This window comes from Scyliorhinus canicula, chromosome 6 (assembly GCF_902713615.1).
Source record: "Scyliorhinus canicula chromosome 6, sScyCan1.1, whole genome shotgun sequence".
Classification (NCBI taxonomy): Eukaryota; Metazoa; Chordata; class Chondrichthyes; order Carcharhiniformes; family Scyliorhinidae; genus Scyliorhinus; species Scyliorhinus canicula.
Genome location: NC_052151.1, coordinates 180,171,827 through 180,188,552, shown reverse-complemented (window position 1 = coordinate 180,188,552; position 16,726 = coordinate 180,171,827). Strand labels below are relative to the sequence as shown.

Genomic DNA, 16,726 nt, shown 5'->3' with positions numbered 1-16,726 from the left:
ATCACGTTTACAGAAGACAGGAGAGTCCCATAGATCATTTCATCATTGGTTGAAAGTTAAAAGCTAAAACCTGTAATTTTTCTGCGGTGGAATCTTCCATGTTTCCGGACCAAATTGTTTTTGGTGGAACAAACAGTTAAGATTTGTCAGGCTCATGAGCTAGCAGCATTCTGAAATGTTTCACAGTAATAGCAGGGTCTTCTTGGAGGAGAAATCTCCAGTTGCCACCCTTTTTCCAAACAGGCGGGAAAGTTCCAAAATAAGGCGGAAAAGTTCCTGCAGCTCCTCACACACCAATACACAAGTTAAAGATAATGACAAAGTATTTCTGTGTAAAAGATGTGGTCAAAGGCACAAATTAGACCATAAGACCTAGGAGCAGAATTAGGCCACTCGGCCCATCGATTCTGCTCTGCCATTCAATCATGGCTGATATTTTCTCATCCCCATTCTCCTGCCTTATGCCCATAATCCCTGATCCCCTTATTAATCAAGAACATATCTATCTCTGTCTTAAAGACAATCCGTAATTGGGCCTCCACAGCCTTCTGCGGCAAAGAGTTCCACAGATTCACCATCCTCTGGCTGAAGAAATTCCTCCTCATCTCTGTTTTAAGGGATTATCCCTTTAGTCTGAGATGGTGTCCTCTGGTTCTAGTTTTTCCTACAAGTGGAAACATCCTCTCCACGTCCACTCTATCCAGGACTCACAGTATCCTGTAAGTTTCAATAAGATCCCCCCTCATCCTTCTAAACTCCAACGAGTACAGACCCTTTCCAAGGCCAGCACGTCCTTCCTTAGATATGGGGCCCAAAACTGCTCACAATACTCCAAATGGGGTCTGACCAGAGCATTATACAACCTCAGAAGTACATCCCTGGTCTTGTATTTTAGCCCTCGTGACACGAATGCTAACGTTGCATTTGCCTTCTTAACTGTGGACTGAACCTGCACGTTAACCTTGAGAATCATGAACAAGGACTCCCAAGTCCCTTTGTATTTCTGATTTCCTAAGCATTTCTTCATTTAGAAACTAGTCTATGCCTAAAATCCTCTTTTCAAAGTGCATATGGGGCTGGTTTAGCACAGTGGGCTAAGACAGCTGGCTTGTAATGCAGAACAAGACCAGCAGCGCGGGTTCAATTCCCATGCCAGCCTCCCCGAACAGACGCCGGAATGTGGCGAATTGGGGGCTTTTCACAGTAACGTAATTGAAGCCTACTTGTGACACTAAGCAATTCTTATTCTTCTTCATAACCTCACACTTTTCCACATTCTATTTAATTTGCCACTTCATTGCCCACTCTCCTAGCTTGTCCAAATCAAGGCAGCGTTTGGCAAGTTTTGTTCCAGATGCAAAGGGAAAAAAATCACTTTGTTCAGAATTGCTACTCTAAGCTCAACACTAGACCAGTCAGCACAATGGAAGATAGTGTCTCCAGTGATGAAACATCATTGTTTGTTGGAGTAATAACAGAGAAGAATAAATTTTTGGAGACATCAAAAAATTCTCCAGCACTAAAAAATAAAATTGATACTCCATTTAAAATAAATGATGTTGATGAGGACAAATGGCTGCTACCATTTGAAGTGAACTGATTGACATTAAACACAGGTGCCAAAGCCAATCAACATGACGGATTTTAAAAAATTTTAAATTCAACCAATTGGAAGACATCACAAAATATCTCTGAGAAATTATAATGGTTCAAGCATTAAATATTATGGTGCTTGTGGCCCCAGTGTGGTGGTGAAGAACACAGTTTATTCCGACCCATTCTATATTGTATCCAAGGGCTTGGATTCATTATTAGGTGATCAGTCCTGTGAAGAACTAGGTCTAGTGCAGTTGGTATATAGCATCCACAAAGGATTGGATCAACACTCCAACGACTCTGAGAACACTATTAGCAAATTCAGCGATGTGTTCACAGGTTTTGGTACACTACCATTCACCTACAAGGTACAACTAAATGAGGATGCAAAACCTGTGATACAGCCACCAAGAAGAGTACCTGCACCTCTTTGGGATCGCCTCAAAAGGGAGCTGGACAGAATAACAAAATTAAAAGTAATCAGAAAGATAGAAGAACCAACCAACTTGGTAAACTCCATGGTTTGTGAAAAGAAAAAGAATGTCAATATTCGCATATGCATGCATGCTAAAGATCTTAACAAGAATATCAAAAGAGAACATTATCAAATAGTGTTACATTATTACATTTGTGATGGCTGGTGCACGATTCTTTATGAAACATGACGCCTCTCTGGGTTTCTAATAACTAAAGCTAGAGGAACAAAGTACAAAATACTGCACTTTTAATACGCCATTTGGAAGGTACTGCTTTCTGAGAATGGCAGTTGCTCAGGCCCAAGCCGAAGGCAAACGAGCCGCCAAGGGCAGTCATAATTTGTCTCCACAAAGTCCATATTAAGGAGAAGGTCCTGAGTTGGGCAAATCAAAGGCGTGAGAAGGAGCTGGTATTCATGTATACCAGGACTTAACTGGAGCTGGCAAGAAGGCCATACTCTTCAGCCACGGTGTGAGGTTCGGCATGGTCTACCCGGTGAAGCTGAGGGTGACCTACAATTTGAGGGACTTCTACTTCGAGACGGTGGAAGCGGCAGAGGCCAAAGGACTGGGGTTGAAATGAGAGATGAGACTAGGGTTTGGCATCGGACTGAAAGGAGGGAGATTAAATGTTGTGTACAGCCTTATCTCTTGTTTCAGGATGTGTATTTTGTCTTGTATTTGTGGGGAGAGCAGTTGGGGATTTGGTTGATGGGGAAGGGTAGTGTACCTTTGTTATGGACTACAGTGGCTACAGCGAGAATATTGGGCATTAGGGTTTTGGTGGCTTTCGGGGGCGCGGCATTTATGCATTCGTTGTGTTTGAGTGTCTTTGTTTTCAGGGACCAGGGTCATGGGGCAGGGGTTTAGGGGGAGGGAGGCCTGGGCAGGGGTATCCACAATAGCAAGCTGTCTAGTGAACAGGAGTGTGTCGGGAGGAGGCGCCTTGGTCATTGGAACCTGGTCGAACAGGTTTCGATGGGCATGGGAGGTGTGAAATGTGAGGGGATGGGATCGATTCTGGGAGAGGTGTTTTCAAGAGGAAGTGAATGGGGGGATTCTGAGAGGGGGGTTTGACGGCAACAAAAAGACAGGGCAGATCAGGCCCAGGATTACGATGATGGTTGATCGAAGGGGCAGGGGGTTGGTTAGAATAGTAACGTGAACATGAAGAGGCTAGGGGGAAATAGTGAAGAAGTCGAGGGTCTTTACACATTTAACGAGCTTAACGGTCGATGTGGTGATGCTGCAGGAGACCCATCTGAGGTTGAAGGACCAGGTGGGGCTTAGGAAGTGTAGGGTGAGCCAGGTTTTCTACTCGGGGTTCAATAGTAGGGCTCGGGGAGTAGCGGTATTGGTGGGCAAGAGGGTGAGGTTTCAGGTGGAGGCAGACCAGGGTGGCAGGCAAGTGATAATGATAGGGACCCTAGAAGGGAGATTGGTGGCGTTGGCGAGCATATATGGCCCCAACTGGGACAATGCGGAGTTTGTGAAGAGAGTACTGGTTGCCATCCTGGATTTGGATACCGAAAAATTGAGAGAGGAGAGTTGGAGCTGGATAGGAGGTATGCGGGAGACCCAGACCCAACCCTCTTGGCCAGGAGGAAAAAAGTACCCGAGTTTGGGTGAAGAGGATAGGGAAGGCTTGGAGGGGCCGGCAGGTAAGCAGAAGGTGAAGAAGTCAATTGGGAGGATGCAGGCAGTGAAGGCAGCGGAGCCGGATCAGTTCCCAGTGGAATACCATAAGAAATTTAAGGATAGGTTAGCGCCGCGGATGGTGGGAATGTTCAAGGATGCGATAGGCTGGGATGTCTTGCCACAGACGTTGGGGCAGGCTTGGATTTCCCTGCTGTTAAAGAAGGATAAGGACCCAGGGAGTGTGTGGGTCGTATAGGCCCATTGAATGTAGATGCGAAGATATTGGCAAAGGTTTTGGCGGCAAGGCTGGAGGGGATGTCTCCCAAAGGTAATAGGGGAGGATCAGGTGGGGCACATGAAGGGAAGATAGCTGTTTCCGAAAGTGAGGTGGTTGCTAAATGTGATCCTGGAGATGGAGGAGTGGTCCACTGATCATTGAATATTGAAATCGTAGTCAGATATGTTATCATGACCGGTAAAATACTTTGTAAATCAGTTTGTAAATCAACTTACTTCATGGAGTCTAAATCTGGTGTAGTATCAAACCAAAGCAGTGTGAGACAACCATCTTCAAACACGAACACCGCCCAATCCAACCCTGATTCTAGATTTAAATCACTACTTAACATTGGCATGAAGCAGAAGTATATTTTGCACCATCACTGAACTACCATTGTAAATACAACGTTCAGTAGGTGATTTGCATTAATCCTTGGAGTAGTCCACTGAGTACTTACTGTATACAATTAGGTAACAGGATTAGAACAAAAAGGGGTTAACATTAATAGTTATAATCCTGACCATTATTTTTTGGCAACCATAAGAACAATCTAGTTTTAAATGGTTAACCTCATTTCAGTATTAAGGAATGAGCTTCACATGTACGGTAGCACAGTGGTTAGCACTGTTGCTTCCCAGCACCAGGGCCCGTGCGGAGTCTGCACGTTCTCCCCATATCTGCGTGGGTTTCCTCCCACAGTCCAAGGATGTGCAAGTTAGGTGGATTGGACATTCTGAATTCTTCCTCTGTGTGCCCGAACAGGTGCTGGAGTGTGGCGACAAGGGGCTTTTCACAGTGACTTCATTGCAAAGTTAATATAAGCCTAATTGTGACAGTAATAAAGATGATTAAAATGGGAGAACAGAAACACTCGAGACACAACATTACTAAATAGCTAAAAACCCCATTCGGAAACTAGTACATGTGATTTTATAGCTTCCCTATATTTCTGACTAGTTTTTACTTGGCCTTTGATCCCAGTTTATCCACTACTATTAATTAATCAATTCCAGCCCAAATCCATTATTTGTTAAATCTCCCTTCCTGATCTTTCTTCACTTTCTCACTCCAATTCCAACCCCAACTAAAACTAAAATTGAAACTAAAATCCTCCCTTCCTAATGAGCCTATCTGTACTGTGTAGTTGTTCTAATCATTTGCAACTTTTAAAATGGCATAGATGGCACGGTGGCACAGTGGTTAGCACTGCTGCCTCACAGCGCCACGGGCCCGGGTTCAATTCTGGCTTGGGTCACTGTCTCTGTGGAGTTTTTACATTCTCCCCGTGTCTGCGTGGATTTCCTCCGGGTGCAGATGTATGGGTTAGGTGGATTGGACATGCTAAATTGCCCCTTAGTATCCAGGGATGTGCAGGTTAGGGTTTGGGATTACAAGGCATGGGAGGGGTGGTGGGTGAGTGGATATGGATAGAGTGCTCGTTCGAAGTATCGGAATAGACACGATGGGCCGAAAGGCCTCATTCTGCACCGTAGGAATTCGATAAACACTAGTTCAAAGCAGTTCGAGAAGTCAATTTGACCCGTACAAAAAAATTGCTCGGCAGTCATAAATGGAAATCAATGCTAGCTCGTATGTACCAGAGATAATCGGACATCTTTAGAAACATAAAATGATTTTCAGCAGTTTGCATCAAAACTCCTTCAGTTTTGTTGAAAGATGATGGATGGGGTGCAAGAAGAAAATTTAGTCATTGCCAACATCCAGAGAAAGCAAAACAGAAATGCTGGAAAATCTCAGCAGGTCTGACAGCACCTGTGGAGAGAACAACGCTGATGTTTCAAGTCTGGATCACTCTTTGTCAGAGCTCGATAGAACTGGAAATAGGATGAGATTTATACTGTTGTGGGGTTGGGGGGTTGGGAACTGTAGGGCTGGATAGAAGGCCAGCACTAGGTGAAGGCTGGGGAAGGATTGACAGATGTCGTGGACAAGTCATCCAGACTGGAAACGTTAGTTCTGTTCTCTCTCCACAGATGCTGCCAGGTTTACTGAAATTTCCCAGCATTTTCTTTTTGTGTTTCAGAATTCCAGCATCCGCAGTAATTTGTTTTTATCCAGAGAAAATGGCATTGATGTAAAATAAATCACATCATTTTAAAATTAAACTAAAAAGAGGATGCTATAACAACAAAATAAAACTCACAATAAAGTGCTCAAAGTTATGAAACAAAAGCTAGCAAATGCTGCATCAGGCAAATAGTTCAGAGTGTGAAAGTCTAGCTGAATCAAGAAATTCTTTGAATTACAGTTTCTGAGCAGCTGCAATTTAGGTCATTCACTGCTGCAGGAGATATTTCTCGAGCCATGCCGAAGAATCTCTATTGCCTGATCAGTTGCCCAGGTACACAAGAGTCAAATCTACGAGTAGAAGCAAAATATTTAAAGGAAATTAATTGGAGGGAAAGTAGACAATTTAGCACAGAAGCGCATTGGTGACCAACATGAGCTCTGGTGCAACAACCAAGCCCTCCCACATTTGGGAGAGTCAAACAATTAAAAATAGGAGTCCTACACCAGCGGTAAAAACAGAAGATATTAGAAGAATAGATAATTTGTCACTTCAAGCCCACCGTGCAATTCAGATAGATTATATTCTACCTCAACTGCACCTTCCTGCTAGAGCCTGATGTGTGTGTGTTTTGCTGATTGCGATATCTCAACTTAAAATTAATACAGCACAAATTAGGGCTCTGCAACATATTATATTTTAGATATATACGCTGGAGCAAAAGGTAGTTGGTTAGGCCATCACTGATGAGGCGATCCTTTATTCATCCCCTTCCATGTTTCCAAACACATTTTGAGCACGTGATCAAGTTTTGATTGCGAGGAACAAACTTCACATTAAGCACAAGTATTGAAGAGAAGTCTAAAATTGTAACATGAAAATAATGACTCAGGTCTCCACACATCCTTGTTGATACGCCAACTAACTGATGAGCTCATTTAACACTCAAATAAGTCAGCAACACATTTGAAATCCGAACACATTGCTGTGAAAATCACTGACAAGTAGATGGAAAGATTTTTTTAAAATGTGTTTATTAAAAGTTTTCATTATGAACGAAATAATATAAAACAATTAACCCAAGTTATAAAATCAAAGAACAAGACAAACAAGCAAAAGCGCATAATAACTTAACCTCACATAAATAAACTAAATGAAACTAAACAATTTAACAAATGACGGTAACTAGCTCTTTAAAAAAGGATGTGAAAGGGTGTCACGGTGATGCAGTGGTTAGCACTGCTGCCTCACAGTGCTGAGGAGCCGGGTTCGATCCCAGCCACAGGTCATTGTCCGTGTGGAGTTTGCACATTCTTCCCGTGTTTGCGTGGGTCTCACTCCCACAACCCAAAGATGTGCAGTGTAGGTGTATTGGCCACGTTAAATTGCCCTTAATTGGAAAAAAAAAGAATTGGGTACTCTGAATTTATTTATTTTTTTAAAAGGAAATGAATGGCTATTATCGTCGGTAGAACCCATTTATCAACCCTCTAATGGGTGTACTTAACCTCCTCCAAATGTAAGAAAGACACAAGGTCACCTAACCAATCCGAGGCACTGGGTGGAGTAGGAGACCTCCGGGCTATCAACGTGGCATAGGCGAGGACATTCGCATTCACCCCCGTCTGGAGCACTGGCAAGTCTGACACCCAAGAAATGGCCACCAGTGGACATGGCTCCAACTCATCATTGAGTTTCTCTGACATGGTGTTGAAGAAGGAGTTCAAAAGTTTACTAACCAGGGGCAAGACCAGAACATATGAGTGTGGTTGGCCAGCCCCCGAGAAGAACGCTCACACCAGTCGTCCACCCCAGAGAACAATCCACTCATCCTCGCTTTAGTCAGATACGGCCTGTACACCACCTTGAATTGGATCAGACTAAGCTGAGCACATGAGGATGTGGAGTTAACCCTGTGAAGGGCCTCGCTCCATATCTCATCATCCAGAATGGGTCCCAACTCACCCTTCCATTTCACGCTCACCTCATTCAACGTAGCTGACCGCTGATAGGATCTGGCCCTATATGCACAAAATCGTCCCCGCAGCAGACCTGGCCAAAGACAAAATCCTCTTCAAGGGAGAAGAGGGTGAACCTCCTATTCTACCACTGGACGGCAAACGTAAAAAAGGTACGGGGTGGGTGAGGGAGCCGGAGGCAGAATGGGTACGAGTGGAGGAGACCTCCTGTATGGAGGTCTCCGGCAGCACAGTAGCACAGTTGATTCACGACTCCAGGGACCCAGGTTTGATTCCCGGCTTGGGTCACTGTCTATGCAGAGTCTGCACATTCTCCTCATGTGTGCGTGGGTTTCCTCCAGGTGCTCCGGTTTCCTCCCACATTCCAAAGCTGAACAGCTTAGATAGATTGGCCGTGATAAATTGCCCACAAGTGTCCAAAAAGTATAGGTGGGGTTACTGGGTTATGGGGATAGGTTGGAGTTGTGGGCTTAAGTAGTGTGCTCTTTCCAAGGACAGACTTGATGGGCTGAATAGCCTCCTTTTCTGCACTGTAAGCGAGGCCCATTCGTGGGTCACCCAATTCCTAGGTAACAAAAGCAAGTTCTTGCAAGGCAAAAAGGAGCTCCTGAGAGTTAACCAGGAATCAAAATTCAATTTCTTCCCAAAGAAACAGCCAAAACACCCAAGCAGCTTCATTACCTCGTCTACAGTGGATACTGGCTCCGTAATATAAAGAAGCAGGTCATCCACATACAAGGACACCCTATGCTCCACCTCATAAAAGCATATTACTGCGGATGCTGAAATCTGAAACCAAAAAGAAAATGCTGGAAAATCTCAGCAGGTCTGGCAGCATCTGTAGGGAGAGAAAAGAGCTAACGTTTCGGGTCCAGATGACCCTTTGTCAAAGATGCCCCTTTTTTGACAAAGGGACACCTGGACTCAAAACATTAGCTCTTTTCTCTCCCTACAGATGCTGCCAGACCGGCTGAGATTTTCCAGCATTTTCTTTTTGGTTTCTATGCTCCATCTTTCTCCGAATTATCACATTCCACTTAGTAGAAGATCTCAGCGCAATGGTGAGCAGTTCTATTGCCAAAGCAAACAGGAGCTCAGACAATGGACATCCTTGCCCCGAGCCCCTATTCGGCAGGAAGTAGCCAGAATTCAAAACACTTGTGCAACCACCAGCAGAAGGGGCCCTATAGAGCAAAAAAATCCAGGATATAAACGTTTGTCCAAATCCAAACCTCCCATGGATCTCAAGAGATATTCTCACTCCACTCTATCAAATGCCTTTTCAGCATCTAGGGAAACAATCACTTCCGGTTCAGGCATTGAGGAGAGGGAAGGACAACATTTAACAGGTGACGTATGTTGGATGACAGTCTCCGGCCCTTGACGAAGCATGTCTGGTTTTCCGAGGTCACCTCTGGGAGGCTGAGCTCTATCCGCATGCGGTGCCAGCTCTTTAGCAAGTGACATCCGCATTTAAAAGTGAAATAGGTCGGTACGACCCACAATCAGCTAGCTCCTTGAGAATCAAAGGAATAGAGGTCTGCGGAAGTGTAAAAGGCAAAGAACCCTGGGATAAGGAGTTGTTAAACATATCGAAAGTTCGAGGTACCAATTGCTCTGCTAATCTGAATCAACACAATGCATTTCACAATTTCCTCTGGGCCCAACAGAGATTCCAACTCTTCACACCTCTCTCCCCCCTCAGCTGGAATGGATAATCCATCCAAAAAAAATCAGTCATGACCGAACCCTCGGCCGGAGGCCAAAATCTATTAAGGTATCGATTAAACATTTCAAAAGCCCCACTGACCGGAGGTGGGGCGCAAACTAGGCTGCCACTTGAGGACATATGCCTCTGCATTCATCTGCAGCTCCGGCAAGCCAAAACCCCAAATATAGCCACTAAGGCACAGGGTTACAGCTCAATCTTCAGTCTTGGGACAGGACCAGAACATGTGCGTGTGATTGGCGGGCCTCCTCGAAAGGGCTCGCATCTATCCTCAATTCCTCACAAAGAAACGACTCATTCAAGCATTGGTGAGGTGAGCCCTAAACACTACCTTAAGCTGAATCAGGGTCAGCCTCGCACACAAGGACCCCACAAGGCATTCACCCTACAAAGCTAGTCCCAACCAGACGGAAAAGGTAGCACCCCCAGACAGGCTCATTTTCCTGAAATGATGGCCAGAAAATACTTGCTCTTCCCTAGATTTAACTTGTATCCAGAGAAGGAGCCAAAGCACTTTAGTATACTCATTATGTCTCCCATAGTTGGCACCGGATCCTTGACGTATTACAAAAGATCATTTGCATGCAAAAACAGCCTGTGCTCCATTCCATCCCTCACTATCCTGCTCCACTTATCTTAAGCCTTCAAGGCAATGACCAATGGCTCAATCGCTAAAGCGGACAGAAGGGACGACATAGGATACCCCTGCCTTGTTTCTCCTGTGCAACCGAAAAGACCCCAAAACTCAAGTTGTTGGTAGAAATGCTGGCAGAAGGAGCCTTATAAAACAAATACACCCACGACTCAAACCCTGGATTAAACTCAAACTTCTTCAAACGGCAAGATGTACCTCACTCGACCCTATCAAGTGCTTTTTCTGCATCTAATGACACAATTATCTCTGGCTCCAGCCCAACCGCTGGCGTGAGAACCACATTCAGCAGTTGCCTCACGTTGGCCGACAATTTTCAGCCCTTTACAAATCCCGTGTGGTCCTCCCTGATTACCTCCAGGAGACAGAGCTCCAGCCTTAGTGCTAAGAGCTTTGAGTCTACATTAAGCAATGAAATTGGGCGATATGGCCTGCATTCTGCGGGTTCCTGATCCTATTTCAGAAGATGGATGCCTGCCCAAGAGTCCAAAGGAGGGAACCCCATGCCAGAGAGTCTTTAAAAATACTGATCAGTACTGGAACCAGCTGGTCTGCAAAAATCTTGTAAAATTCCACCGGGAACCCATGGGCCCAGGTGCTTTCCCAACTGTATCTGTCCCAACGCTGCTCAAACTGTGCTCCAGGCCCTCTAAAAACTCTGCCATTCTCAACTTATCCCCTGGTAGCTCCGACCTATAAAACCTCTTGCAAAAGGCTCAAAATGCCTTATTCACCTTGTCCGGGGCGGACAGCAGCATAACCCCCAAATCCCTAACCTGGATGATCTCGCTAGAGGCCACCTGCCACCTTAGTTGGTGAGCCAAGAGATGACTGGCCTTCTCCCAATACTCATAGGGCACCCCCTCAAATGCCTCAGCTGACACACCGCCCTATCCACAGACAGCATGTGTGCCTTATATGACATGATCTCCCCTTTAATCACCGCCTTCAACACGTCCTACAGAAGAAGGCAAAACAATCCCATTCTCATTGAACTCTATGTATTCGCCTATGGCCCACAAAACCCCACATCCGACAAAAGCCCTACATCCAACTTCTATGTGGGCTACATCCAAATGCCAGGCATGGTCTGAGATAACCATGGCCGAATATTCCACCTTCCTCACCCCGAAGAGAAGTTCTACACATAACAAAGTAATCTATCCTCGATACACCTTATGCACCAGGGAAGAAAACGAGAACTCTATTCACAGGGTGCATAAACCGTCACAGGTCCACATGCCTCCACGAACGTTGAAAGCACCTTCGCCATCTCAAAAGGGGCAAGCAACCTTGGCTTAGAGCGATCAAGCCTAAGGTCTAAAACTTTACATAGTAAAGTTTAAATCACCCCCAGAATCAGTTGGTGGATCTCCTGTAAAAATTTCTATAGGTATGTAAAGAGAAAAAGATTGACAAAAATGAATGTAGGCCCCCTTACAGTCAGAAATGGGGCAATTCAAAATGGGGGAATTCATAGCGGGAAGCAAAGAAATAGCTGAAGAACTAAATTTGTACCCTGCTTAATAATAATCTTTATTATTGCCACAAGTAGGCTTACATTAACACTGCAATGAAGTTACTGTGAAAATCTCCTAGTCGCCACACTCCAGCGCCTGTTCGGGTACACAGAGGGAGAATTCAAAATGCCCAATTCACCTAACAAGCACATCTTTCGGGACTTGTGGGAGAAAACTGCTGGGGCAGCATGGTAGCATAGTTGTCAGCACAACTGCTTCACAGCTCCAGGGTCCCAGGTTCGATTCCCGGCTTGGGTCACTGTCTGTGCGGAGTCTGCACGTTCTCCCTGTGTGTGCGAGGGTTTCCTCCGTGTGCTCCGGTTTCCTCCCACAGTCCAAAGATGTGCAGGTTAGATGGATTGGCCATGCTAAATTGCCCTTAATGTTCAAAAATTGCCCTTAGTGTTGGGTGGGGTTGCTGGGTAGGGGGATGGGGTGGAGGGGTGGGCTTGGGTGGGGTGCTCTTTATAAGAACCGGTGCAGACTCGATGGGCACTGTAAATTCTATGAAATACGAGACAGAGAGAACGTGCAGATTCACAGACAGTGACCCAAGCGGGAAGCGAACCGCTGACCCTGGCGCTATGATGCAACAGTGCTAACCACTGTGCTACCATGCCACCCAGTCTTCTGTCTTCACAAAGGAAGACATAAAGAATGTACCGGACGTTCTGAGAAACACAAGTTTTAGTGAGGAGCTGAAGGAAACCAGTATTAGTGGAGAAATGCTTTTGGGTAAATTAATGGGATTGAAGGCGGATAAATCTCCAGGGCCTGATAATCTTCATTCCAGAGTACTTAAGGAAGTGGTCCTAGAAATAGTAGATCCATTGCTGGTCATTTTCCAAAATTCTTTGGACTCTGAATTGGTTCCTTCAGATTGAGGGCAGCTAATATAACCCTGCCATTCAAAAAGGTAGAGAGAAAACAGGAAACAATAGACCAGTGAGCCGAATGTCGATAGTAGTCCATATCTAGCATAGTTGCTAGAGTCCATTATCAAGGATTTCATAACACAGCATTTGCAAAGCAGTAGTATAATCAGAGAAATCAGCATAGATTTACAAAAGGGAAATCATGCTTGACAAATCTACTGGAATTCTTTGAAGATGTAACCAGTAGAGCTGACGGGAGAACTGGTGGATGCGGTTTATTTAGACTTTCAGAAGACTTTCAACAACATCTTGCATAGCAGATTACTATGTAAGGATTTTTTTTTAAATTTAAGAGTACCCAATTATTTTTTTCCAATCAAGGGGCAATTTAGTGTGACCAATCCACCTACCCTGCACATCTTTGGGTTGTGGGGGCAATACCCACGCAGACATGGAGAGAATGTGTAAACTCCACACGGACGGTGACCTGGGGGCGGGATTCGACCCGGGTCCTCAGCGCTATAGTAGTGTTAATCACTGCGCCACTGTGTCGCCGTGAGATTACTATGCAAAGTGAAAGCGCATGGGTATACTGGTAGTGTCTTGAGATGGATAGAAAGCTGGTTAGCAGACAGGAATCAAAGAGTTTGAATAAATGTTTTTTTTTCCTCATTGGCAGGCACTGACTAGTGGGGTACCACAGGGATCTGTGCTTGGACTCCACTGTTCACATATATTAATGATTTGGACGAGGGAACTAAATCGTTTATCTCCAAACTTGCAGATGATGCAAAGTTGGGTGGGCGGGTGAGCTGTGAGGAATGTGTAGAGATGCTTCAGCATGATTTGGACAGATTGAGAGAGTGGGCATATGAATGGCAGATGCAGTATAATGTGGATAAATGTGAGATTATGCATTTTATTTTTAATTATAAATTTAGAGTACCCAATTATTTTTTCCAATTAAGGGGCAATTTAGCATGGCCAATCCACCTACCCTGCACATCTTTGGGTAGTAGGGGCAAAACCCACGCAAACACGGGGAGAATGTGCAAACGCCACAAGGACAGTGACCCAGAGCCGGGATCAAACCTGGGACCCCAGCGCCATGAGGCTGCAGCGCTAACCACTGCACCACCGTGCTGCACTCGAGGTTATATATCATAGAATTTACAATGCAGAAGGAGGTCATTCGGCCCATCGAGTCTGCATTGGCCCTTGGAAAGAGCACCCTACTTAAGCCCGCACCTCCACGCCATCCCCATAACCCCACCTAAACGTTTTGGACACTAAGGGCAATTTATCATGGCCAATCCACCTAACCTGCAAATCTTTGGACTGTGGGAGGAAACCAGAGAACCCGGAGGAAACCCACGCAGACACGGGGAGAACGTGCAGACTCCACACAGTGACCCAAGCTGGGAATCGAACCTGGGACCCTGGAGCTGTGTAACCACTGTGCGGCCATGCTGCCCTCTTTGGGAGCAAAATAGGAAGGCAGATAATTTGAGTGGATGGAAATTGAGATGTGGATACTCAGCAATACCTTGGTGTCCTCGTGCATCAGTCATTGAAAGCGTGCGCGCGGGTACAGCAGGCAGTAAAGAAGGCAAATGGTATGCTGACCTTCATAGCGAGAGGATGAGAGTATAGGGATAGGGATGTTCTACTGCAATTGTATAGGGCATTGGTAAGGCCACACCTGGAGTACTGTGCAGTTTTAGTGCCCTTATCTGAGGAACAAAGTTCTTGCTATGGCGGGAGAAGAGTGAAGGTTTAGCAGGCCGATTCCTGGCATGGCATGACTGTCATATGAGGAGAGACTAAGTTGGTTAGAATTATATTCATTGGAGTTTAGACGAGTGAGAGGGGATCGCATAGAAACATAAATATTTAACCGGATTAGACAGGGTAGATTCAGAAAGAATGTTTCCAATGGTGGAGAAGTCCATAATTAGGTATCACAGTTTGAGGATAAGGAGTAAATCTTTTAGGACTGAGGTGGGGCAACATTTTTTGACCAGAGAGTGGTGGATCTGTGTAAATCACTACCACAGAAAGTAGTTGAGGCCAAAACATTGTGCGATTTCAACAAGGAATTAGATATAGCTTTTGGGGCTAAAGAGATCAAAGGATATGGGGGGGGAGAAAGGCAGGATTCGGGTATCGAATTTGACAATCAGTCACGATCGTAATGCAGGTTCGAAGGGCCAAATTCTCTACTCCTGCTTTCTATGTATCACAACTTGTTATCACAACAAAGAAATATCACAGTTCACATGGCTGTCTATTGCCTAGTGAATTGAAGAATATATGGCAGAGTGTTTATAACTTTATTCATATATTATATATATATATTCTTTCATTAAGCAAGTGTCATAGTGTATGTTTACACGTTTTAGGCATATTCTCACCTCACACACATGTTGAACATAAATTGCACTGTTTCAAACGAAGGGGTCCAGCTTTCTTTTTAGGGGGTGTTGGTAATATTGATATGGATACAACGGATGTCAACTTAATTCAACAAAGGGTAACGCAGTGGTTAACACTGCTGCCTCACGGCGCCAAGGTCCCAAGTTCGATTCAGACTCTGGGTCACAGTCCGTGTGGAGTTTGCACATTCTCCCTGTGTCTGCGTGGGTGTCACTCCCACAACCTAAAGATGTGCAGGTTAGATGGATTGGCCATGCTAAATTGCCCTTAATTGAAATTTTTTTTTAAATTTAGCTTAACAAGATTGAAGTACACTTGAAATGCTTGTATTATAATCTCGATTGCTGATATCACATGGTTGCAGAACTATGGTCATTTTTCTCAAGCCAACAGAACATTTCATACTTTCTGGCATAAACAAGGAATTTTGTTCAGGTCACACTGTGCAACTTCTGTTCTTTGGTAATGCAACATTGTTCTAACCATACTGTTGCAAATTAAGCATATGAGAGTATATTCATTGGATTTTCTACAGTCATTATAAGATGATGGAAATTCTGAATTTTCTCCATAGTTCAAGGATTAAAATGTGTATACAATTCACGCTTCTTCCACAATAAAGATCAGTCCCTTGTAGATTTTTATTTAAAGCACAGTTTCAGTTGTTCTAATAATTCAAATACATAACAAACCAGTAACATTTTTTTTTTTTTTTTTTGCTACATGTAATACATCTACAATGTTTTTAAATTAGGAAGCAGATTATAAAACATCATCAAACAACCCTATAAATCCTACAAGCATCTCGCAACAAAAACTAACATAAACACAAGGATCTGTGAACAGCCCATAAGTATTACTAAAAACAAAGGGATTTAGTAAAAACATAGGAACAATAAAACAGACCTGGAGCTCTCTCTTCTTGAACAGGTATCTTCCAGACAAGAGGCAGAAGCGATAGGAGTAGAGTAAGCAATTCCTCTCTGCAGGTTAATTCCTATCAAAGACAGTAACCAATGACATGGTATGAGCACAGTGAGACCATATTCAAAGTGAGTCTCCAACTATTTGCCTGAAACATTTCCAAGCCAGTCTGGAATCAGAGACAATGTTTCAGAATCATCATCCAATCAGAATATGCTATCGACTTTTCACACCACTCCGTGAATGCTTCTAATAATAACAAGGCAGTTCAGACCTTTCACGTTAAAAGAATTCCTCACTGTGGAGCGAAAAGAGACATTAAGTGAAAATTAAAAATAAACAATGTGTTCCGAGTACAGGTTAAATAAGAAACATGGTGACGAGGTTAGTTTTGGAGTTCCACGGTCTGCTACTACTCCTGTCCAGTAACATGGCAGTGTTAAATATTTATAATCATAGAATGGGTACAGCACAAGAGGCAGCTATTTAGCCTGTCATGTCTGTGCCAGCTCTCTACAAGACCAACTCAGCTAGACCCACTCCCCACTCCTTCCCTGCAGCCCTACAATTTTCTTCCCTTCAGCTGCTTGTC

The 16,726-nt window shown here is 44.4% G+C and overlaps 1 protein-coding gene across 7 annotated transcripts in view; it reads right to left on the bottom strand.

Moving 5' to 3' along the window:
- The window catches only part of lyst (lysosomal trafficking regulator), a 397,928-nt gene that overhangs the window by 260,579 nt on the left and 120,623 nt on the right, over positions 1-16,726 (bottom strand). For all 7 annotated transcript variants that reach the window (XM_038800534.1, XM_038800541.1, XM_038800536.1 and 4 more), the window contains exon 4: positions 16,117-16,207. In XM_038800534.1, the coding sequence (XP_038656462.1) occupies positions 16,117-16,207 (91 nt within the window). The remainder of the gene's footprint in view (positions 1-16,116; positions 16,208-16,726) is intronic.